The 25,555-nt window shown below is 38.5% G+C and overlaps 2 protein-coding genes across 4 annotated transcripts in view; both read right to left on the reverse strand.

Moving 5' to 3' along the window:
* Window positions 1-32: 32 nt before the first annotated feature.
* On the reverse strand, window positions 33-12,160 carry ttc38 (tetratricopeptide repeat domain 38). The gene is made up of 15 exons (XM_053622834.1): window positions 12,143-12,160; window positions 11,680-11,738; window positions 9,693-9,770; window positions 8,959-9,040; window positions 8,592-8,763; window positions 7,407-7,580; window positions 6,780-6,855; window positions 5,210-5,329; window positions 5,055-5,114; window positions 3,977-4,015; window positions 3,356-3,437; window positions 2,435-2,600; window positions 1,325-1,484; window positions 1,126-1,199; window positions 33-1,008 (listed from the first exon to the last, which is right to left on the reverse strand). Exons 2-15 carry the CDS (start codon window positions 11,707-11,709, stop codon window positions 921-923), a joined length of 1,401 nt encoding a protein of 466 aa, XP_053478809.1. The 5' UTR covers window positions 11,710-11,738; window positions 12,143-12,160; the 3' UTR covers window positions 33-920.
* A 1,443-nt stretch (window positions 12,161-13,603) lies between these two features.
* The window catches only part of mical3a (microtubule associated monooxygenase, calponin and LIM domain containing 3a), an 89,015-nt gene continuing 77,063 nt past the window's right edge, over window positions 13,604-25,555 (reverse strand). For 2 of the 3 annotated variants that reach the window (XM_053622832.1, XM_053622830.1), the window contains 4 exons: window positions 25,501-25,551; window positions 17,597-17,696; window positions 17,342-17,415; window positions 13,604-15,123 (listed from right to left, as the gene is read on the reverse strand). In XM_053622832.1, coding sequence (XP_053478807.1) covers window positions 14,939-15,123; window positions 17,342-17,415; window positions 17,597-17,696; window positions 25,501-25,551 — 410 coding nt within the window. In that variant the 3' untranslated portion in view covers window positions 13,604-14,938. The other variant, XM_053622829.1, reaches the window with a different exon arrangement.

Below are 25,555 nucleotides of genomic sequence, written 5' to 3' on the forward strand. Positions count from 1 at the left end.
CACTGTTTACGAGTCTTTTATTGATAGGCTTATTGGGTTTACCCACCGAGTGCACCTGCCTTTAATAAAGCACCCATTTAAAGTTCTATTAAGCTCTGAGAGCGAGCAGTTTCATAAAGATGAGAAGTGAGTTTCATAAAGATTTAGTTTTCCTTATTTAATTGCTGTTCTGTATCATTTTGTTTGGTCTGTGGCCATAATACTGATTAAGTAAGGCCTAAAACATGGAACAGGCTGTTAATGGAAAATAATAAACTTTGTGGTGGTAATCACACCACTCCATTTTAGGTTATTTTCCAATAACAGCACAAAAAGGTTTATACTTCTTATACGACAGCAATTTGCCAACACTAACAATTTTTATTTTTTTTCTAATTAAGGAATTACGTCATACATTATATTTGTTAATAGTTACATTTAATGTTGTGGAACATCAATGAAACAAGTCAGTTCCTGTTATCACTTACACTGCAAGTGTACATGCATGGTATAACACTAGCAGTCACTCCCTCAATCACCTCGCTTTTATTTTTCTCTTATAAAGTTAATAAGACAAAAAAAAATGTAGCTTGTCACATTATTTTTATATAATATTTTTCTTTCAAAAATATTACATAAAAGTCTTGCAGACATATCAATGTATGCACACTTTTTCGATTCCATTTATGTGCTGCATCCACCATACAATTCCCTGTGTTAGGAGTTACCATTGAAACACTAATAGATTAGAACATTAATATAAACCCGTGATTTTTATTGCTGGAAAATTCAAACAGCTCTGTGTGCAAGAAAAGCCAAGAAACTTGAGGTGATTAAAAACATTTGACAAGAGTATAATGAAACGTATAAGTAAGATGATTTGGCATTAGTTGTAGTGGAAGTCGTTGAAGTAATAGGTCTGTAGTGGATGTACTCAGCAGTTAAATGTGTAGAGAGTGGGCTCTCTGGATGAGTCGGTCAGTGAGAGGGGAGTTCAGTCTCGCTGCATCTCTTTCAACCAGCAGGCACCTGGAAAATTGGATTCAGATAAATATCTGCGTGGTGTGCTGCAGAACAGCTCATTATGCTTAAAGCTAGTGTGGGAAAATTATTTTGCAAATATTAAGTTAATGAGCTATGCATCACCTGGCATATCTTTGATGGTGTTTGTCTTGTGACTTCATTGCCGCATGGATGAGTAGCTGGTTGAAAACATCCCTCTTTAAAAGGAAAAAAAGCAAAGTTTTCCCAGCAATTGTAATACAATAACAATGCATGTCAACCAAATTACTGTGTTTGGTATGGGCCACCAATTTTGGAAAACCCAAGTAGTGCTGGTTCTGACCTGTGCATCACTGCCCCCTATCTGTGTGAAGCGGTATCTTAATGGTTTCAGCAGCTCCACTGTCTTACTGTAGTTTCCTTCATCATATTCCACCAGGGCCTGACACATGGGTAACCCTATAGTGCTAGCAAGCTGGTGTTGAAGGTTTTCATCAGGATCTCTGTGAAGAGATCAGACAAAGCATATTCATAGACAATTTCCAAAAGTTATGCTAACACTCTGCATTATACCAAAAAGCAGCATTCCAGATAAAAACTGTTCATGAAAGTCTTTGTGACATACAGAGTTCTCAGTCTTGTGTCTTCTCTTAAGTATCTTCCAAAAATGGCTCGACTTATGTAACTTTTAGAAAAACTTAGGCAGAAAAGTCATTGCAGAGGACAGGATCATGTGAAACGTTTGCTCCCTGGAGGAAAAAAATCCAAGTCTTGAACAGATGCTGCACTCTAGAAGAACGTCTTCACGTCATATCACATTAGAAAACATGCCACTCTTACAATTCATCCTTCCTGAGCCTTGTTTACTTTTTTGTTCTTCATCCACTGAATAAAGCCAGTAAACATGCTGACCATGGAACCGCTGTCTGTCAGGAGGGAGTACATGGAGGCCGACACAAATGCAGAACTTCTTATTTACAGTAAACAAAGAAACAGGGAAACAGACAGGAGGACAGAAAAAAAACAGAATAACGGGAAGAGCAGAAACTAAGCTAACTAAGAAAACAAGACTAACCAAACTGAAACTATCAAAATAGACTATGCATAGTAAAAACAACATCGAAAAATGCAAGTGGGGAAACAAACACAAATATAACATAACCTGACCATAATGCTCCAGCAACAAAGGAGAGAAAACGGGGAACTTAAATAGGAAAACTAATCAAGACGACAGAAGAAGTATTTCTGCACAGACAGTCAGCCCTCTAGTGGCCCTACATGGAACTGCCCCTGCAAACCATGACACTGTCAGGGTAAACTGGGACCAGAACGCTGCATGTTAGTATTCTGAAAGCTGTTACACAACCTGCAGAGACACATCATAATTCTCACTCTCACTCCCAGTGGGTGGCTTCTCTAGATTGGAGTGTGCTGTAAGTGAAAAGCAGCTCACTTTGCCAGCTCTCTCAGGCTCTCCAGCAATCGCTGTGTGATTCCTGATTCCTTGCAGCCCAAAGACACCATAAGGAAGTGCAGGTCATTAAAGAGAAGAGTATGGTCCTCAGAGTGGGGCTCAGTCACCTGTAATAGCTCCCGGTAACGCTCTTTCACACTGACGCCTGCGGTGGGAATACACACATGGCCAAGTAAGCATGATCAGCAACGAGTTTTTGTAGACATGGTCTATGATCCAACTTCAGGCCAAAAATCAATCTTACTAACAACATGTACAGGCAACTCCATAATTATTGGCACCCTTTAGGAGAATGGGCAAAAACAAAAAACAGCTATGAAATTTACATTATACACAATGATTTGGATTTCTGACTGAGCAAAATAAGAGCTACTTTTTAAAAATAACTCATTTATTTAAAGTGCTTTTGGGTATAAATATGAAGTTGTGCACATAGAATCAATTTGTCGCCCAAGCCATTAGAGAAATCATGTTCAATTAATCTGGTTTTATCGGTTATAACTACATGAGACCAAAGCTACATGGGTACATAGAACCCAAATTAAACTTTTTGGCTATGGACACCATTGTCATGTTTAGAGAAAAATGGGAGAGCATACAAGGAAAAAAACAAAAAACCTGACAGCCACGGTAAATTATAGTGGTGCATCACTGATGCTTTGGTGTCTTGTTTCTGGCACCTCTTGTGAAAACTATGCCTGAGGTTATACATACATATCAAAAGTATGACCTCGTTGCATGTATTACTTGTCATACATTCATATTTTGCACAATTTCATGAAGGGTGCCAATAATTCCTGAGTTCCCACACAGACTATGCAATGACATGCTACATTTACACACTGTTTCCATCAGAGATAGAAGTATTGTAGTATTTTTCATATTCAGATGATGTCTCACCCTCCATTTCCAGCCTGTAGAGCAGTGAGCAGGCGTCCACCGTGTCCAGCATGGCTCCTGAGTTTACACAGCGACGGGACACCTGAGACATTCACAATGGACTGCATTTTTTAAGCTGTCATACAGTTGAGTTGTGAAATACTATCAAAGTATTTACTGATGCCAATAAGCGTCAAATTCACTTATAGACTACATCAGTGTATTTTCTTTAAAAGGGTTCAACAGTGAATTGATTCTTCAAAAGCCACAACCAAATGCATTAAGTCATAACAAAGCTGGCACTTTTAAACAAACTAAACACACACACACAAAAATCACCATGTTGATGCATTGACCATCATTTGAGATGTTGATGGTCAAACTTCATTTGAATACAAGTGTGGTTAAATCTAATCAGGCTACAATCCAAACATGCATGAAAAGACAGGGTGTAAACAGGATCATTCATTCTCATATAGTTATCAAGTCCTAACTATTCAAATTTTAATTTCTTCCTTTTTTACATTCTATATGAAATGCAGTTTTGTTTTTACCACTCCCTGGGCTGCACACACAACTCAAGACAACATCAGTACTCTTGCCAGTACATACACATCCATGAGCAATTTTTAGACCACTAACCTCCTCTTCATAAATTTTCAGTGCTGCTTCATATTCTCCCTGAAGAACACAAAACACGATAACACAAGATGAAACTCAAAAGTGCAATTACACTGCAAATGAAAAATTCATTCACTTTAACACATGTACATATATCCATGAACACACTTAATCTCTTACACTGTCCTCCTGGCTATTCTTCATTACATACAAGTGGAGTCATTGCAGAAATACCTAGCGTGACTGAAGCAGACATCCCAACCTGCAAAAACTCATTTCCGGGAGGTGGCTTCACCGGCTATTAAGCACCCCCCACCCCCCCATGACTCCATGAGTGGAATAAGATATTACTGTATTATTCCATTCATGGAGTCATTTTTTTATTCAATAACTACTTTACACATGTCTACAGGGAGTTTGGCCTCATCACCTAGAAATCAATACAGTAGCTCCTTATAGCAGCTAGTTAAAATAACGTTAGCTATGCTAATGGACGAATGACACCTATTAAACTCACCTCAAGATGTCTTTTACAGTCATTTAAACCACCATGGGCAATTGAGAAATCACTTCTGCAAACAGTACAGCGAGCTACACTGTCGTTGTCTTTTACCCCTATTATGCATGAGTATACTTTAGTGTAGTCTGGGGTGAAATGCGTTTTGTACTTCTTTTTTTTATTTTATTTGGACACTTTGCTATGGCGCTGCAGCCACTAAACTGAACCGAACTGATGGATGAACTGGAGAGAGAGAGAGAGAGAGAGAGAGAGAGAGAGGTCGACTCTAAAGCCTGCCTACTGAGAAAACTGATAGGTTAGTTAGCACAACTAGAGACCAATCAGGATGCGCGCTGTGTCACACTCTCAGCAGGTCTGTCACTCGCGCTCTTGGTTTCTCCAGAGCCCGTCGACCATTAGAAGTGACCATTGAACTCTCTCTTTAGCTCGCTGTAAATAAAATTTTTTTTTTTTTTACAAATTCTGGGATATTGTATATAATTTGCTGGTGTCAGGGAGCCGCTAGTAAAATGTGGGAGACTCCCGGAACTTGCGAGAGAGTTGGGATGTCTGCTGAAGACTGTCATTATGAAAGCTTACCTTCTCAATGTGATAAAGCGCCCAGTGCCAGTAGTTGTGACAAGCCAACATGTCACACACCTTTAGAAGGATGAAACATACTGGCATTTAATGGAAAGTGGAAAAGATTTCATAATGTCACATGCACCGTTTAGTACACAATGTTAAATACAGACCTTCCAGTCTTTCTCAGTGGAGGCCATGAACTTCAGCCCCTTCTCTATTTCTGCCTTCATCTCATGGACATGGGCTACAGAGTGGACACACCAGCCATCCTCACGAGTTAAGGCAAGACCCTACGGATGTGCCAGAGCAACAAATTAGCACAGAAATGTGGAATTTAATAATATAAATGCAAACACATTTAAAAGAGAATACAAAGAGAATAAAACACATTTTAGAACACATTTTTACAGTATAATGTATATCATGTGTTTAACTTTGTAAATAATCTACAATTTAAAGTGACAAATGTAAGATGCAAGCGCTAGTTACTTGTAAAAAGGGGGGGGGGGGGTATTGGGGGCTTACTGTCCCTGTGGTGTGTGTGGGGCCTAATGCCCCAGTATAGTGACAGGGACACTATACTGTAAAAACAGCACTGTCTTTCGGATAAGACGTTAAACCGAGATCATGACTCTATGTGGTCATTAAAAATCAGAGGACACTTATCGTAAAAGAGTAGGGGTATAACCCCGGTGTCCTGGTGAAATTCCCCCATTGGCCCTTCTCTATCATGGCCCCTTAATAATCCCCATCTCCTACATCACTCTCCTTTCCACTAATAGCTGGTGTGTGGTGGGCGTTCTGGCGCACTATGGCTGCCGTCGCGTCATCCAGGTGGATGCTACACACTAGTGGTATTTGAGAAGACACCCCCCCCCCTTACAATGTAAACCAGTTTGAGTGCCTAAGAGCTCTATATAAATCTAACTCTATATAAAGCTCTATATAAATCTAACTGTAGCTGCTCGTTACCCTGCACTTTTCCTCCACTGCACGCACTAATCTCGCAGCTGTTAGCATTTACATTCAAGGCTGTGTCCCAAACCGCACAAGGACTACAACGGTGTTAATGTATTTTGCTTTTTAATCTGTGTATTTTCTTCTCCACACAAGCAGAAGGCTCAAACCACTTATTCTTGCCCAAATGTAATGGAAATACAAAAGTATAGAAATTCACTAACATATCTCATTAGTCACTACTAGCTATCATGAGTTCTCTAGCTGGGTAATGATATGAACTCCACAAGAAGAATAAATTGGATACCATCTATAATTCACTAGCTTACAACCAAATTGGAGAATAAACACATGGCTTAGCTATTCAGGGAAGAAAAAAAAAAAAGAGCACTAAAACTCCATTATTCCTGATTACCTTTAACGCTTACTGGACTCTTGCACTAACTCACTCCTGTTTCTTTACATGCTCACGCTCTCTCATTTTCTCTCTCCTGATACTGCCATTCATACTTCTTTTGTGTCTGGTGTTGGCATGTGATGACTCGCAGCCACTCAGGAACATCATATAATACAGGATTTTTCTAACTTACTTACTTACTTAATAATATATATATATATATATATATATATATATATATATATATAACATACTGAAGCTTTAATGAATATTTAACATAATATGGTAAAGCCCGTCATGCAGCATCTATGTTTAAGAGACATATGATCTACTGAAAATGTATTACAAAACTTTTTTGCTGGTTGCTCGAAGAAACAAATGATTACCTCCTTTGCTACTTTCTCAGCTTGGTCATAGAAATGAGTTTCAAGAAGTCCAAATGAATACAGGCCTTTTAGATAGCTAACGACAAACACAGGAGTGCACTCAGTAAGAATAGAGACTGAAAAACAGACAGGTATGCATGGTAAAATGTGATACACAATATGGTCAAAAGTATGTGGACACCTGACCATCACACCCATATGTGAACAGTCTGCAAATTCTTGCCACAAAGTTTGACGCACACAATTGTCTAGAAGGTCTTTGTGTGACGTTGCCTTTATTGGAACTAAAGAAGCCCAAACATACACAAAGCAAGGTCTATAACAACAAGGGTTGCCAAGGTTGGTGTAGAAGAACTCGAGTGGCCTGCATAGAACCATGACCCTGCATGCGTCAGGCCTTTTCATCCAACATCAGTGCCTGACTTCACTAATGTTCTTGTCGTTGAATGAGCACAAATCTTGTAGAAAGCCTTCCCTGAATAGTAAAGGCATTTATAACAGCAAAGCAGGGACTTAAATCTATAATGGGATGTTCAACAAGCACATGAGTGGGATTAGTCAGGTGTCCACATACGTTTGGCATTATAGTGTATTTAGCATCTTGAGTCTGTACAGGGTGTGTGCTACCTGTAAAGAGGCATGTGTGATTTCCAGTGGGGAAGAACCCTAGCCACAGAGTCTCTCATCTGAGTCTGCTCACCCAGATAGAAAAAGCTATCATGGGAAAACTTCAGAGCTAGCATGTCTGTGGGGTGCTCCAACAGAATATCTTCCCACACATCACAGGCCTTGTCCAAGGCTCTGAAACACACAAGCTCAGTTTTAGCCTCTGACTTTGTATTGTTTAAACAGCTTTCATATAAATGAGTGGTATTTAATTAAAAAGATACGCGAGTATCTGCAAGGACAATTATTACTGTTGTATTTACCACCTAGACAACAGCTGCATTTAAATGTAAATCAAAATCTAACCGTTTTTCCCCCCTCTTATATCTGAAGAGCCTGTAGGCATTTTACAGCTTCTGTTGTGTAGAGACTGTGAACTTTGTTCAACCATATTGGTATTTCAAACAACCAAACAGAGATAGCCTAGGGCCTTTCACACTGAGCGCGATTAAGCGACGTGAATGTGGATAAAGCCTTAGATCACGTGCCCGGAGCTGCTGCGGTTGCACAAAAGGGTGAGATAGATGACACTATAGCACAGAAAGCTATTTTGAAAACCAGTGTAAACACCGAAGAAGAGTATTCAGGAAGAGAGAAGAGAATGGATGTTGAGTTCTTGTTATCATTGGTGTCTGAGAACAGAGAACTTTTTGATAAAAAGTCACAGCAACTACAAAAACATCGACAACATTTTTGTTTTTGTTTTTTAGATATAGTGTATAATTGTAATCCCCTTTATTCTTATAATCCTTATTCTTATTGTTCTTTCATCATTATATACATATATCTTATATTTTTTTATTTAAAAAAATTTTATTTAATTTTTTTTATTTATCTTGCACAAATAAACGGGTTTTGTCCCACTACTGTGTTATTGCATTATATTTCACATTATTTCATTCATACTAAAACAGCTTATTAGTACTGTTCAAAAAACACAAAAAAAACTTAAGATGTAGGGGAGCCTAAGGCACTTTTGTAAATATCCTCAGGCTATTTTCTTTGATAAGTTGAGTGGAAACTCTGCCTAGTTATTACTGAATGACTGGTAGGTAATGAATTTTTCTGCAAATGATGAAATGTAAAATAATATGCAATATCCCAAATCAGCAGAGTTTGGGCAGCGTGCGAATGATCTAGAATCACCCTTTCGAGAAGAGGTCGATGGCTTTGACGTGCTGTTTCTCTCGGGCTGTGAGCTCCTGGCAGCTGGCCAGATCCAGCGTCTTCCTCACGGCACCGGCCAGCGTTTGGTCCTGCAGCACTGAACTGCCTGTACCCACCAACTGCAGTCCAGTGCCGATCACATGACCCATCACTGCAGCAAAGTGAGAGTAAAGAGGTAAAACTAGCATGAACTTACAAATAGCGTGAGCATAGTGATGTAAATTGTAAACAGGAGAAACATGATATTCACATATATCAACTCTATTCAGCAGATAAAGATTTGTCAGTATATGTGATAAGCACATTGATTCCCAGCATACTATACTCTAGTCTCCATTTCACATACCAAAGTCTGGGTCAGCGGCTTGGACTGCTGCCATACACCCCTCTATTCCTCCAAGGGTCTCATCATTACGCCATGTTACATACTGAACACAGGAAATGACATTGGATAGCTTTTGAGCTTTTGAGCATTTGAGCAAGTATAATTTACTGCTTCTTAAGCCTAGAGTACTCTTGCCTTCTGAATTTGACTGTTTCCTTAAGAAGAGCCTGTTATCTAGCTGATGGGAGGAATGTGATTTTTATAGCAGGTTATAGTACAGAAATGCACAGTGCAGCAGAACTCCATTGACCTAAAAGAAGCCTTTTTAAAGCAATAAAGCTGAGTGCAAAAATATGCTTTCCTTAATAATGTAGATTAAGTCAAAAGTTTGTATCTAGCATTCTGAATATGAAATCTATTCTCTACTAATCTGTATTCCTCCAACCATTTTTATATCCTCAAATATGATCTTGCTTTACATTTTGCAGGTCTATTTTTTTTTTAGATATATAAATAGTAAAAGAGAGGTCCAGTTACCATTTTCCCTGCATAGAATGCACTGATGCATGAGTTAGGAAAGTGTAGTACACAAAGTTTTCGGAGAAAGAGAATGATTCAGACAAAAGTCCTTTGTCAGCTGTTGAAGAAAAGTGCTTTGCTCCAAACATCTTGGAAGATTTCTGTATTCTGCTGCATTTTCATTATACTTTAATTACTGAAGTACACTGCAGTTACTGCTTGGAAATCTGAGTTACCTGTGTGAGTATGGCATCGTATAATTTGCAGGCTTGGTTACTGCTGGTGGAGAGTGGGAGGCCTTCTGCCCTCCATGCCTGGAAACAATAATAAAAGCAAAAACAAAACAGTCTATAAAATAAAGGCAAGATACAGACATAACTCAGTCAACATAACATGAGAATATTCTTTCTTTCTTCAGCAGTCTTTATCTAGCACAATAAGCAGAACCTACTACCTAGCTCTCTACTTCCTATACACATGTACTACAGTAATGTTTAATGAACAAAGCACTATACACTCTAAAAAGGGTATCTTTAGTGTGTACAATGGATATATACACACCCCTGTTAAAATGGCAGGTTTATGGGATGGAAAAAAAAAAAGAAAAAGAAATAAACCAAGATAAATCATGTCAGAACTTTTGCCACCCTCAATGTGAAATTAAAACGTATAATAATAAAATAAAAATAATTAATCAGAAACATATGAGGGAAAAATTAAAACGTTACAAGTTTAGTTGCAGAAATGTGCTAACTCTTTTATAATTGGGGATCAGAATGAGCTGTGTTCAGAATGAACCAATCACATTCAATCTCATGTTCAAAAGTAATTATCATTCACCTGTCATAAAACACATACAACACATCCAGACCTTCCTAAATCACCCCCAAACCATCTAGCAAAACGTGTTATGGTCTGATGAGACCAATTCCAAAAGATATAATAAATCTATAATTCCAAAAGGTATATTTGGCACCAAAAATATCAAAAGATTACCAAAAGAACACCACACCCACAGTGAAACATGGTGGTGGCAGCATCATGCTTTAGGGCTGCTTGTCTACAGCCAGAACTGGGGCCTCTACATGAATAGCTACAAATACCAGTCAATTTTAATGCAAAACATTCAAGCGTCTGTTGGTAAGCTGAAGATGAAAAGGAATTTATCCTTTTAGCACGACAATGGCCCAAAGCATTCATGTCAATTCAACAAAGACAAATGGCTTAACCACTATGAAGATCAATGCTTTTGAATGATCTAGCCAGAGCCCAGACCTGAATCCAAATAAAAATCTGTAGGGTGACCTGAAGCGGGCTGTGCACAGGAGATACTCTTAGGATTTGATGGATTTAGAAGGGGTTTTTTTTTGCAAGAAAGAGTGGAGAAAATATTGGCAAGTCAAGATGTGCCATGCTGATGGACTCTTACCCAAAAAAGACTGAGTGGTGTAATAAAATTAAAAGGTACTTTAGCTATGTATTAGTTTAGAGGTGTGTACACTTAACTTATGCAACTAGGTTATTGTAAGTTTTTTTAGTTTCCCTTTTTTTCCATAAAAGAAAAAAGTTTCTGATTGTTTTTCACTTTGCAATTTCACACTTGGAAGGTGGGAAAATATCCGACACTTTATCTTAGTGTCATTCTTTTCATAAAAACAAAATTTTCTTAAAAATTCACTTCACCAAACCTGCCATTTTAATAACGGGTGTGTAGACTTGCTTTTATTTTATTTTATATACATTGTATATTTACCTAGAAAGGTGAAGAGCCTTTACTTTAAAGGATAATTATGTGCCTTATATATATTTAAAGGTACACAATATTTACATTTCCAATAGAAAGATAATTAGAAAAATTATAAAAGCTGCATAAAAAGTAGTGCCCCTTCTTTCAGGGAGTCGTTCAAGCATCTAGTCAAAAATGAAAGCATCATATAACTCTCTTGAAACGTTTATAGCTTCTTTTTTTTTAATAGCCATTTGTGGTGTGTTGGTTAGTGAAGAAGTGAGCGATAACAGCGAGTATTTAAACTAGCAAAGCAAACACGAAAAACACTTATTTTTAACATTTTCTTCACAGAAACTATGATACGGTCACAGACTATTAACCGCAGTGTTAATAATCCTGTGCAGTGTTCAAGATCAGGAACGTCGTGTCAAGTTAACGAGAATTACAGAAATCCTTCCTTCGGTGGAAATTAATAACAGAAACATATTTCTTACCGCACAGTCTCGAAAACTGGAAGCAATCATTGCAGGGACTGTTTTCTTTTCCTACAAGCCTGTAAAAGTTGACAAGCAAAAGCTGTCAGTAAAATCAGGACCGGATTTTATTCTCGTTATGGGTTTATCAGTCTTTACTGAGTGTGACGTCAGCATTTTAACAACATATATACTGTGTACATGAATGAGGGTCAATATTCTTCAACATCTGTGCTGTTAATACTGTTCGTTTTCTTTTCATGACAATTTTATGACAAATTTATGACAATTTAAGATAAAGCAGAAACTGATGCTGATGTGCAGTCCACAGAAAGATACTCTTCGGACATAAACAACTCTCCATGACTCGTATTGAATCACTTCAGAGAACATTCAACAATGGGAAAATACTTTTCATTTAAACGTATCTGGTAATTTGGTTTAAAGGAATACTTTGCAGTGACTGCTTAGATGTTGTTTTCACCTCCAGAAAGAGCCGAGCAAATGAGGAGGATAACTATTAAAAAAAAAAAAAAGTTATTTGAACTTCGGACGACATACGGACTGAGCTGTCTGTTACTGTACTAGATTTCTGAAACACTTCCGTGTCTGCGTCCTACGTCATGTTATCGCGTGATTTTGATTAGCGCGCGACCGCTAGTGTGTACTAGTGTTGGGCTCTGATCTGATTCAGATCATTTGGCTCAGCTGAGCCACACTGACTCAAAAGAGTCGGCTCTTTCGCCTCGTTGACTTTTTTTTTTTTTTTTTTTTTTTAAATAAATTTGCAACATTATGACCGATAACTGTTCTCTACATAACCATGCCTGATATGCCTTCATGGAACCGTACACAAGAGTGGATTGATGTTATGTGCATCAAAATCATTGTGCTTGCCATGTCCGTGCTTCGTTAAGAAGATTCCTTCAGACTGACTATGCTATACACAGACTGCAAAAAGGACTGCAGGTGGTTCTTACTAAATTTACATGGAAGCGTTTTGATTAAATTACACTACAAGACTAACACAATTGACCACGTCCAAAAAAAGAGGCTCATATATGCAAGTCGGCTCGCTGCGTGCAAAAAGATCCGGTTCAAAGAGTCGACTCGTTCTGAAGAGCTCTAAAGAGACTTTGCTCCACTGTCTTTGGAGATATCAGGAGTTCAAAGTACTGTTATATAAACAACTCGTGGTTGGGATGTGGGCCAGCACACCCTCCTGCTGATATCCATCAGCTGATGTTTGGATAGAACATATAAAAGCCCATTTAATTTGTTTTCAGGGTGTCACTGTTTTGTGAATCCACTGAACTGTGGAACTCATTACCTCGAGGTGTTGGGGGAACTCAAGGGGCCTGTCGAAACATTCCCAAACCTCTTACAGCCAGTTCATGTCTTTGCATTTTATTTTTGTCTTGTTTCTTGAACTGGACCTACAGCATGTTTCAAACAAAACAAGAACAAAATGGCATACTGAAATTGAGGAACAAAAGCTGCTTGTTTTTTAAAATTATTTATTACCTTCCAACAGACATCCAACGTCTTATATGCAGATTAGCTACCAGAAAGCATTTACACATGTCAAGAATTGACAACGAACAATTTTAAAAATTAGGTTCCATTTTCTTTACATATAATACATTTTCACACATGTTAATAAATACCAATAAACTCTGTAAAACAATTTACACAGTCTAAATAACTAGGCCTTGCACTCATGTAACTTTTTTTTTTGTTTACAGTTATCTTGTACATACATACAAAAGTCTGTGTCCATCTATACAGCGTAATGGTGACCAAGCTGAAATATAGGTACAATCGACCTATATACTGAAGTATGTGACCAATAGATATACAGCTTGGCCAAATGCAATACAAATGGTTTTGCCAAATATATGAAGATTTCTTGCTGTTACACAATATTGTATTAGTGATGTGTGAATGCTTGCATGTAGTACAAATTTATTTTTTATAAAAACAAATACATAAAAAAAATAAACCCTTGGTAAAGGTGAGTAAACATTGTGAATGTGAATGACGTGATATTATGTGATAAAGGCATGTTGCTACACAGCCAGTGCATGCAGTTTCTCATCTTGATCCCAGTATGAAGACAAGAAGCAGATTTGCTCAGTCTTGGCAATCCAGGAGATAAATAATGTAACGGAGTCTTTGTGGCGTACTGATATCCGATATCAAATAAAGGTCAGGGATTCTAGAAATATACAAAGATGATATATGTACCACATATCAATGATCTGATTGTATATTATTTTCTCTTGCACTGTCTAGACTGAGATATCTTTTAAAATATTTCATATTGCAATTCCCCATGTACATTTCCACGATTGAAAATATTTGCACAATATTCCTCCGTTTCTGTAAACTGTAGTGTGACCATTGGAAATTCATTTCAGAGAGCTGATTGTAAACTTACACAGGAATAATATTAAGATCACTTAAGAGCTAGGAGACAGCACTAGACACTGTAGAAGAGAAGCTCCACTAAGAGTGCGTCACCACTTAATATGAGCTAAAGGCCAAGTCCTATATACAATACAGGATATGCTTGTTCTTAGATATCCTTTAGTCCTGATATGAGGTGTCTAACGGGAGAATAAAACAAAACATTTCCTGATCATAACTCAATTTAAAAAAAAAAAAAATACAAGGGCACATGGAGATTCTTTTTAGTATGCAACGAAAATTCACTGCATACTTTTTCTGTAAAACAAAAACAAGCTGAATAAATATGTTACTAAAGAGTTCTGGCCAGATTAAATGACTGAAACAGATTGTGGCAAAAAATAAAAATGCCACTGATCATGTCTCCAAATTGCATTGTGGGTAGGAAAGGCATCGGAACTATATTGTGTCCCTACTTTCAGTCGGTAGTCAAAGTAGAAAAGTATGGATATAGAGTCCAAGGACCGCTCTCCTCTGTAACAGGTGCTGAACAGTACATTCGTCAAAAGCTGGGTTCCTTTTGAAATGTCTTTTAGACGTCCCTGTTTATTCCCTTTCCGAAACCAAAAATTAAAAAATTAAAAAAAAAAAAAAGAAAAAATGTCTTTTAGAGACAAAAAAGTCTTGACTGGATTTCCACTGAAGCATAAAGAGAGACGGGTGAAGAGACCGACCCTGAGCCGAGCCAGGATGAATCGTAAACATCAGAAAGATGTGTAAACGTCATCGAGGGGCAGGCAAACTCAACCAAGTCCTTACATTCGTCATAGTGGTGTTGGGAAGATTATGTTGAGTGGATTTGCTGCTACTACTAAACCCAGTTAAGGTTGAAGCCCTTGGAGAGCATTACAGCCTCCAGGTCTTTATCTTCTTCCTTCTCCCTGAGTCTCTGCTCCTCCAGGAGAGCCACCAGAGAGTCCCTCTGCTCCACCACCTCCAACATCTCATTCAGGATCCGCTTCTCCTCGGCCAGCTCTGCCTCAGTCTTCAAGTGGTCTACAAGAGAGAGAAATGCACGCGCAATATTTTCACACTAGAATTTCCAGTAGGCAAACTGTAGTGTACTCTACAGAATACACTCTCTTGTTTACTGTTTCTACTCAGACCAGTGAAGGTTATATGACTTGTTTCATTGTTTAGTCACTGAGGACTGACAGTTAAGCTAATAAGAATATTATGATCATAAAAAAGTGTCACAGTCTTAAGAGATCCACAATGTTCAGATGTCATGTTTCAAGACTCGGAGTGAAACTCTGCTGGGTCTGAGGCTACATCCACATCTTTTTCCCAATAAACTGTAGTACATCCCTATACTGCGCCTCTGTAAAAACATACGAAGCTCTGGCCTGCGTCATTTCTGTCAGGCATTTATTGAAAAATACAATCTGAAGGTTGTACAAAATGACATTAATCTTTAACAAAGCTATCAATCTGCATAGCAGGCGCAACAACTACAGTACAACATCGTCCACCATCTTGTTTGTTTTGAGTTGAATGGGTCACACATTTCCGGGTCACATGAATAAAAATACGTCATTGTTTTTGAGTATCTCCGTTTTCTCAGTCCACACTACAATGCGAAAACAGCATTTTGAAATATATCCACTTGGGAGGGTTGTTTTGGAAAAGCTCAGTTTCCGCTGGACAAAAACACAGTCTCAGTGTGGACGGGAGACCAAAAAATAGACAAAAAGATGCGTTTTCAAATTTCTCCGGATTAATGTGGATGTACCCTGAGTAAGAATAATTAACGGGACAATTCCATGGCCTTGAAGCTCCAGGGATATTATAGCATGGCTTCAGGGTTTAATCTGATTCCTCAGATACAACTAGTTTAAATGACAGAATAATGTAAGAGTGCACTGTAGGTTAAATATGACCATACATGTGTGACAGGTTAAAAAAAAAACCCAAATAAACAGATAAGCTAGGATAACTTAATACAAGGCAGGTAATAAGCATCATTCAAGCAACCATGCGCTTGTAATCCAGGCAGACTGTGGTTTGGCATTGTCCTGTTGGAAAATGCAGGGTCGTCCCTGGAAAAAACGATGTCTGGATGGCAGCATATGTTGATCCAAAATGTGTACATATCGTTCTGCATTAATGATGCCCTCACAGATGTGCAAGTTACCCATGCCATGGGCACTGACACACCCCCGTACCATCACAGACGCTGGCTTTTGGACCCGACGCTGATAACAGCTTGGATGATCCTGCTCCTCTTTGGCCCGGAGAACACGACGGCTGTTTTGTCCAAAAACTATTTGAAATGTTGACTCGTCGGACCACAATACATGATTCCACTGTGCTACTGTCCATTTCAGATGAGACCGAGCAGAGAAGTCACCGGCGCTTCTGGACAGTGTTGATGTATGGCTTCTGTTTTGCATAGTAAAGACTGCATCTGTGGATGCAGCGGCGAATAGTGTTGACTGACAAAAGGTTTACCGAAGTATTCCCAAGCCCATGTCAGGATATCCATTACAGACTCATGATGGTTTTAAAGACAGTGACTTCTGAGGGATCGGAGATCACGCGCATTCAGAAGTGGTTTTCGGCTTTGCCCTTTATTCACTGAGATTTGACCAGATTCCTTGAATCTTTTAATTCTATTGTGCTCTGTACAAATCCTACCAATTTGTCTTTGGGGAATGTTGTTCTCAAAGTGTTGGATTATTCGCTGGTGCATCTGTTGGCAGATTGGCAAGCCTCGACCCATCCTTGCTCTTGAAGGACTAGACCTTTTTTGGGGGCTCCTTAATTATATACTATGATTAGACAATTGCCTCACCTGTTTCACATCACCTTCTTATTTCAACTTGTCACATCACTATCAGTCCTAAACTGCCCCTGTCCCAACTTTTTTGGAACAATGTTACATGCATCAATTTCAAAATAAATGTCTCTCTTCAAAAAACTATGCAGTTGATTATGTAAAAGATCAAATACCTTGTCTTTATAAGTTTTTTGTTTAAACACAAGTCAAAGTACATTTACAAATCACTCCTCTTTGTTTTAATTAGCATTTTCCCTACTGTCCCAACTTTTTCAGAATTGGGGTTGTACAAACTGCATTATTATTTCACGAAAACTTTCTCTTGCACATCAGTGGAAGTTCTGCACATATACAACTTAAGGCATGATGAGTCTAACCTTGTGTTAACTATGTAGACAAATCCTCTATGTTAGTGTATAAAGTGGCAGTAAATACCTTCGATTGCCATGCGCTCTCGGAGCTCCTGCTGCAGTCGACTCTGCCTGTCCTCCAACTCCAACTCACGAGCACTGAAGACACAGCAGAAGGAAAGACTTTACATTTAATTTTTTTCATAACATAGCAAGCATACAATGTGTTCCACATTTTTAAAAATCATTCACACAGCGATTTTAAACACCTGCTACAGTTTGGGAGCTCAACATGAAGATGACTCAGACATGCAGTAAAACAGGCTGGTGGATTACTCACAATATCATCAGCTCCGACTCATAGCGCACCAAGGCATTCTTCTCCTGCACAAGTTTAAACCATTCCTGCATCAGCTTCGGGTCGTCCTTTTTGCCCATTCCTGAAGGAAGCAACGCGTGAAAGGATGAGGAAACTTACAGAAGCCCAGCGCGCCACACAGAGATTCGACACGGACAAACACACAGACAATGCAATGACAGCCAAGCCGGGATGTCTCTCATTAGGGAATGACGGGATAGGGAGAGGAAGGACTGGGTCAGGAGCAAGTGCGCTGACCCTGGGTCAAGTCTGACCGGTCAATTCACAGAAGATGGCGTGGAGGTAAGATTTCTGATTTTAAAAGCACATTTGAGAGCAATGAAACATCAGATTACGCTTCTGGGGCATTCTGTTCTTCTCAGGGTTGAGCTTATAGCCTATATTCTTGTGTTTCTGTTACAGACAAGTTTCCATTTGATACTTTTTTCCAAAGGCCAGAGGACGCACCCAGAAAGAAAGATTTACTGTATGTAAGTAAATTGCATTTTACATTTCGTTCTACCTTTTGTATGGCCTTCTGCACACAGTAACCAATGCTTGGTAATAAAACACAACAGGGTATGCTGTTAAAGGAAAATAATCAATGACAGGGTGTCGTGATACGGTCTGACGCATAGCATTTCGCCAACAACTGTAATATTTCTTAAAGAACAACCCCCTGCTACCACCAGATGTTGATTAGTTTCTAAAAAACAGCACATCCTAAAGTGTTTTATTCATCTTATACCACAGCAATATCCAGATAATTGCAATTTTTATACATTTAGGTACATTTAATGTTCGGGAACATCCATGAAACAAGTTACTTCCTGTTATTACACATGTTATTACCACTATATAGTCTTTCTCTTACCAGACTCACTTTTTTCCCCTCTCTCTTCAAATTGATCAGACTTAAACCCCATCATGTCATATTACCAATAATCCAGAAAGCTGTCCGGAAAACATAAGAGTTACAGCTTTACCTCTGACCGTTACAAACCCACGACACTGGAGACTCCTAGCAATAATGCTAAATAAATTTCTCCTAACTGAAAACGTCACCATATCATTGATATTAAAAAAAAAAAAAAAACGTTTGCGTAGCGTCGGCCGATATGCATGTTGTTACTATAGAAACGATAATGTATTCAAGCACATTAATGTAAACCTTTAATTGGCACCATTTTCTGACCAATCGGAATCGAGAATTCAACAGTGCTGTGGTATATTGAAGCTTAACCCAAATCTAACCGCAAATACGAAATACGCTAAATAATACCGGGGCCTGGGAAGATCCACATTCTTGATCCTATGCAACAACAACAACAAAGGTTTCTAAAACATTTGTGTTCATGGATAAAAAGAATGTGGCATGCAAGACTGAAATCACTGGTTGCGCAATTGGCCAACTGTACACATCAACCCATGCTAGTAAAGTCCTAAAAGCTTGTGACAGTCCCTTTACCATCCCTTTCAGAGTCGTACACACACACAAAGACATGCAAAAAGCTCATTGGAGCCAAGCAAACCTGGATGCAGCACGGACATAGGTAGCTGACGGAGTGGAGGAAAACTACAGTACACACAAAAACTGAATGTTTGTGCTTGCTGATACGGCCCTGTGCTGCTTTAACACACACACACACACACACACACACAAAGCAAAGTTCCTCAGACACAAGAGCGATGTGAGAGACAGAGACACATTGGACGACAGGTTTTGGGAGGCGCAACTTATCCAGTGGACACGCACTGCCAGTAGCCTCCACAACATTCAGCCCCATTCTCTCCCGAAGAAGAGACACAGAGAGAAAACCAGAGTTAGCACAGTCTCACCAAAACACACACACACACACACACATACACACACTCAGAGCTCTAGAGCAAAACTCGCACACACACTAATGGAATTAAAGGAATATTTTGCACATCAGTAGAGAATGTGCAGTTAACATGGACAGAAATGGAAAGCTCTAAATTATTATTATTATTATTATTATTATTACTATTATTATTATTACTACGACTACTACTACTACAGATTTTGCATTATAGATCTTTGTAGATTTATTAAATGATATTTGTACATTAAAATAAACATACTGCATATAATGTGGACTTTTTGAAGAGCAAACAATTTTTGGTTATGCGTTACCAACATATACGTAGAAACGTTTAACTTTCTTTTTTAAAAGTACGTGGCTACCTGAAATTGCTTCCGAAAGTTAAAAGTACATAACCGATTTACTAATTCATTTCTGTATAATTTTATAGTAAGAGCGCCTTGGTGGTTTGCAATCCGCATTAAAAGCTGCTTGCGTTATAAATCTGAAAAATGGAGGGGGGGAAAATATGACAGGGGAAAATGTTGACTTATTGTCCTGGTTCTGCACATACTGCATGTTATACACTGTACATACTCTCCTTGAGAGTTTAGGAGAATTCTTTTAAAGTATGTTAAGAGTATGTGTATAGGTTTGCACTGGCATGCCTGATGATATGAAATGGACTGCAAAAAAAAGTCATATTTTCTTATTTTCAACTCCAACATGCTGTAGCCTCACCTGCTGTACAAAATCATCTGTCAGTGGTTCTCAAAGTGCGGTCCAGGAAGCACAGCCAGAGAGTCTGTGATTTATTTATTTATTCATTTACTTACAGTGGTGGAAATTACAACCGACCATTATCAAGGCTATTACATTTATTGCTGAGTTTGTATTATTATTATTATTATTATTATTATTATTATTATTATTATTATTATAGCTACTTGAGTGGTAACTTGAACTGAATGGGGTTTAATATCAATAACTCAAACAAGTCAGTTTATAAATAATGTCAACTTGGACCTAATGTGTTCTAATGTGATTTAATAAATAGACAGATGAGTCCACAAGTGTTCATGAAATGAATCTGTACTGAGGGGGTCCATAGAATTGACAGTATTTTACAATTAAAGAGGTTCCTGGTTATAAAAAGTTTGAGAACCCTTAATCTATGTTATGGACTGTACACACGGCAAAACACACAGTTAACACACGGTTATAACATGCAGCCGTATACAGAAGAGGATTGAAGCGGCCAACACACATTACATGGATTTTTATAATTTTTTTTTGGTGACAAACAGTAAACCATGCAGTTATTAAATTCACACTCAGAGTGATAAAACTAGAGATGCTGTTGGATGCCTGATCTTGTTGAAAATCTTTATCTGGGAAAAAAGGGAAAGGGAGGGTGAGGGGAGTAAACAAACTGGATGAAGGAGGAGGAGGATTGCTCCACAACTCCAGAGAGGGCAGTCTGGGGAAAAGGCCACGGGATCGGGTTGGCACGCTAACGCGGCCTGGTGAGACGGAGTTTACGTTACCTTCTGGGGAACAGCATGGGCAGAAGGACAGGGGTCTCCAGCGAGGGGTCCCGACATAGGGCTCAACTTCCAAGAGACAGAACAAAGGAGTGGAGGAGGTGAAAAAAAGGAGGGAGGTGACAGAGAAGGAGAGGGCAGAGGAAAGAAAAACGGAGGTGTGGGAGAGGGAAGGGAGACATGAAGGAGAGAGAACAGTGAGGAGAAAAAAAAAATCAAAAAAGCAAGAGAACTATGGGGAGAAACTCAAAGCTACAGTGTAGTGTAGAGACAGAGAGAGAAAGAGAGTAAAAGAAAGAATGCCAGCAAGAAAGACTGAAACTAATTGAATCTACATTGTGCTGTGTAAAAAGAAAGAAAACAACAACATAAAACGCACACGCACGCACACACCATAGGAATTCATGTCGACAAATGCAAAGGGATCTGCTGTCAATCCTAATACAGTGGCTTGTATAAGTATTCACCTCCCTGGAACTTTTTCACATTTTGCAGTGTTACAACCTGGAACTCAAATGGACTTTATTGGGATTATGTCATTAATCTACACACAAATAGTGTGCAGAATTATTTACAAATCAATCACATAAAAGTTGCGGTTGCATAAGTATTAACCCCCTGTTTCTATGAGATTATTTAGATTAGTTTGGTGAACCCAGATACACCTGTTCCAGGAAGATGTGTATTTATATTGCGACCATGTAACACTTCAGTTGCACACCACTGAACTCCATTCAACTAATTACATCAGTTCCAGGTTAACATTATAAAAAGGTGTCAAAAATATCAAGGGGGTGACGACTTATGCAATGCAGTGTATAGGAAACAATGTTTTGCAAAGCAGATCTACCCTGACAGATGAGCTGCTGCCACATGAGACTGAAATGAACACACAAGTATCCCATCTTTGAGAACTTTTCAGCTCTGTATGGGAAAAAAAATAAAACTCATCCAGTCTTACAAGGCAGTCTTTGGTCTGGCTACATTTGAAGCATTAGAAAACAAACAACCAAAAAAAGCATGTGTTCTGTGCCAGTCCATAGGGGAAAAGAAAGATGCACAAACAAAATGATATCCAACATTCGATCTGATGACTCATCCTGGTGAAATAGTATGGGTGGGTGGTGGAGATGGTGTTTGGGAAGTGAACAAGGTAAAAGTCAGGACAAGGCAGGTCATATGGCTTACAGATTGATATTGGGATGATTTGCAATATTAAAGAGCAGGTGGAATGTTGGACTGCACCAAGGGACTATCACAGAGGGGACAGAGATTCCAGTGCTGCTTTTAGCTTGAAAAAGAGCAGTGGATCAATGCAACGCAAGGCAAAAGTGAATTTAACAGTAGCAAACGCAAACTTAACCAGTCTCAGGTGCTACATGCTGTAGAACACTGACACATTACCAGAGAAAGCCTTCTGCTCTGTGCATCAAGCCAGCGATGGAGTTGATCAGCTCTACCAATTCCTACCAATTATCCTCAATAATCACAAGAAACATTAGGAAAAAAGATCCTTCGCCTACAGTCAAGCACACATTCAGGTTCAGACGTGCACGTCAGCCACTTAAATACAAGCATGCCATGAACTCTGCTATCCTCGAGCCAGAAACAAACAAACAAACAAAAAAAACTCCTTCACACTGCAAGTTTCTTTGCACGATTCAGATTTTTTTGCTTGAATTGTGATGATACGTTATTCTAGACAGTTCATACCTATCCCCTGAAACGCCACATTTACAGTAAGCAGATCGATTTCTTGGCTAATTGTTTCACTAGACTACTAGGTTTTGTTTGGTTCCTTCCAGTTTTGCCAGAATCACTTCGCTAAACATCAAGTTCATCACCAATTTCCACATAATTCTACTGCCGACACTGTGATGACAACAGTGATATGCGACCTGACTGTCCTCTTTCATGTCGCATGGTCACATATCTGATATATATCCAATCTAGGTTCATATATGAAAGATCAGATTTTTGTATTGACACAATCCTAATAATAATAATAATAATAATAATAATAATCAGATCTGTGTCACTTTAAAGCCGAAAATAGGATTTGTGTCCCTTCAACTTGTTAATGTGAATGTAGCCTAAAACAGGCTTTAAAGCATTTGCCTTTGTTGCCATAGCAGGGTAACTCTGACCTATTTCCTAAATCTAATTTTAAGGCTGTGATTAGACCAGTAGCTCCAATCTGTTTTATTTATATTTGAAAAACAGTAGTCTGAACACAAAAGAAAATCACACAAAAACTGATTTTTTCCAACTGGATTCAAGCTACATTTGAATGCGATTTCAAATCAGATATAGTCAGGTTTATGGCGATGCAACTCAGTTTGATGTGTCAAATCAGATTCCTTGGACATCTGAGGCCATTACATGTATTCAAACAAGTACAAAATCCATAATTCACATTCCAGCCGTTCCACATATTTATTTAATAGCCTTTCATTACAAGAAAAAAAAAAAGGGTTGGTATTGTAAGTATTTTACACGAAAACTCAGTATAACACACAATAAGGAATATATATATATATATATATATATATATATATATATATATATATATATATATATATATATATATATATATATATATATACATATACACACACACACATATATATATATATACATATACATACACAATAGTAATAATATTAATAAGTAACAATATTTGGGGAGCAAAATCAAGGTCACATCTTTGGTTACTGGGACGAGAGACCTTGCGGTTTTTTTGTTGCTGTTGGTGTTTTGTTTGAAACAGAGCTCCACGCAATCTCCTGTCAGTGTGGGTGACGACGGACACAACAATACGTCTACAACACAGCACAGAAGCAAACAAAACGCTGTAGCACGACTGTGTGGAGGTGGACAGGGACACTGCAAATCAGAACATTACATGAGAGGAGTCTGTGAAGAGGGATGGAAGATATCTCTCCCTGTCTCTCAAACACAAACACACACGGCCCCTGGACAAGTGAGCAGGTATGGTGGAGCAGCTCAGACGAAAGCAGGCAAAAGCAAACAGCTGTTTAGTACAGTTTAAACAATGCACAAGCTCCTCTCCATTTTCTGAAAGCGTCATCTGAATTAGGGCCTGACCGATATAGCAAAGAGTGTGTTATGCTGCCAGGTGATGCAGCATGAACAGCAGTTTGAACAGATGCACCTGGATGGCTTCACGTGTCTCAGAAGAAACACGTGTTAGCCTTCCCTCGCGCCGGTTGGTAGCTGCAGTATGATGAGGGAATTGGCAGGTAACCAAATTGGGAAGGTATATTGGGAAAAATGTTATGAAACGTGTGGGTTTAGAGTGATGATGCAATCTTAGCTGTAGTGTTGAACCAGATTAATAGGCATTCTGATAGGTGTAATCTATCAGCAATTCCTGATGTCCAATACCAGCAATCAGCTCAGGTTTATTCCATGGAATTATCAACATTTGTGGAAAATCGTGGTGATAAATCATGAATGCTCACCAAACATATTGTAGGATGGTAAAGAGTGTTATCCCTTGCAGGAAGTGATTCTTGGTTTGGGAGTGAGCGCAGTTCATTTTATTATGAATGGCTATAGCATCAAGACTCAAACTTCCAATCTCTTATACAAAAAACCTTTCTCAGTTAATAGTCCCTAGTCAGAGAGTTCAGAATTGCATTATTTTTCAGAATGACATGGCTGTTTTTGGCCAAAACTTGTGATTTTATCAGCTGAGATTATCAGAAGTTGGATGTTCTTACCAGTATCTGTGAAAAAAATGTAAATATTGGTCAGGCCCTGAACTAAAAATAAAGTACTGGGCAAAAGACTTGCCACCCATTAATTATTTTATAAATTTGGTTTTAGATGTCTATTTTATATCTTCTTCTTTTTTTTATTCTATTTTAAATGAACAAACAAACAAATAAATGTTAGCAATGCTACAGAGTGGTAATAGACCACTTTCCCAATAAAAACATCATGGATGTTGTCTATTCTCCAAGATGCTTGGAACAATCAGAGGCTGGTTTCTTTATATAAGTGAACTGAAGCAGTCTTTGCTTCACAGAATTGACTATGGCTTTTGCACAGTAAGTACATTCAATATGTCTGAATAGATTAGAATCTACAGAATCTGTTGAGAATAGTTTACAAATTGGTTGTCTAAGAGATTAAAGAAGAAAATCAACAGTACACAGAAATCAAATTGCAATTTGACGTTGTGTGATTAGAAAAGCAGGGCCTAGTTTAGCCCAAAAACTCTAGTCCTAAAAAAAATGTAATAAATTAAATCCTGATTATAGCAAGTGATTCAGTTGCCTTGATTGAGTTGGCATAAAAATCATTTCAAAATATAGTTTTAGAAAGAGCTGCGTATTCCTAGGAGTGTGCTTTTCAGTGAATAATGAGGTTACACTGATCTGTGTTGGCAGCGAAAACACAGTGACAGAAGAGTTTCAGTAAGTACAGGGAGAAAAGAGAGGTGAGTTAGCTGACTGTTAGTCTGAAGCGACAGGTTTGAAATACATACCGCCCAGATGCAAGTCCAGGATCTCACTGTAATTAGACTCTCCCCAATAGTCTAC

This window comes from Ictalurus furcatus, chromosome 4 (genome assembly GCF_023375685.1).
Source record: "Ictalurus furcatus strain D&B chromosome 4, Billie_1.0, whole genome shotgun sequence".
Taxonomy (NCBI): Eukaryota; Metazoa; Chordata; class Actinopteri; order Siluriformes; family Ictaluridae; genus Ictalurus; species Ictalurus furcatus.

Bases quoted from the DNA above. Each gene is read 5' to 3' on its own strand.
- ttc38 (XM_053622834.1), bottom strand. From the start codon at position 11,709: ATGATTGCTTCCAGTTTTCGAGACTGTGCG. The intron at 9,041-9,692 runs GTAACTCAGATT...TCCTGTGTTCAG, and splicing joins ACGATGCCATACTCACACAG to TATGTAACATGGCGTAATGA. The intron at 3,438-3,976 runs GTTAGTGGTCTA...TGAATGTCTCAG, and splicing joins TGAAAATTTATGAAGAGGAG to GTGTCCCGTCGCTGTGTAAA.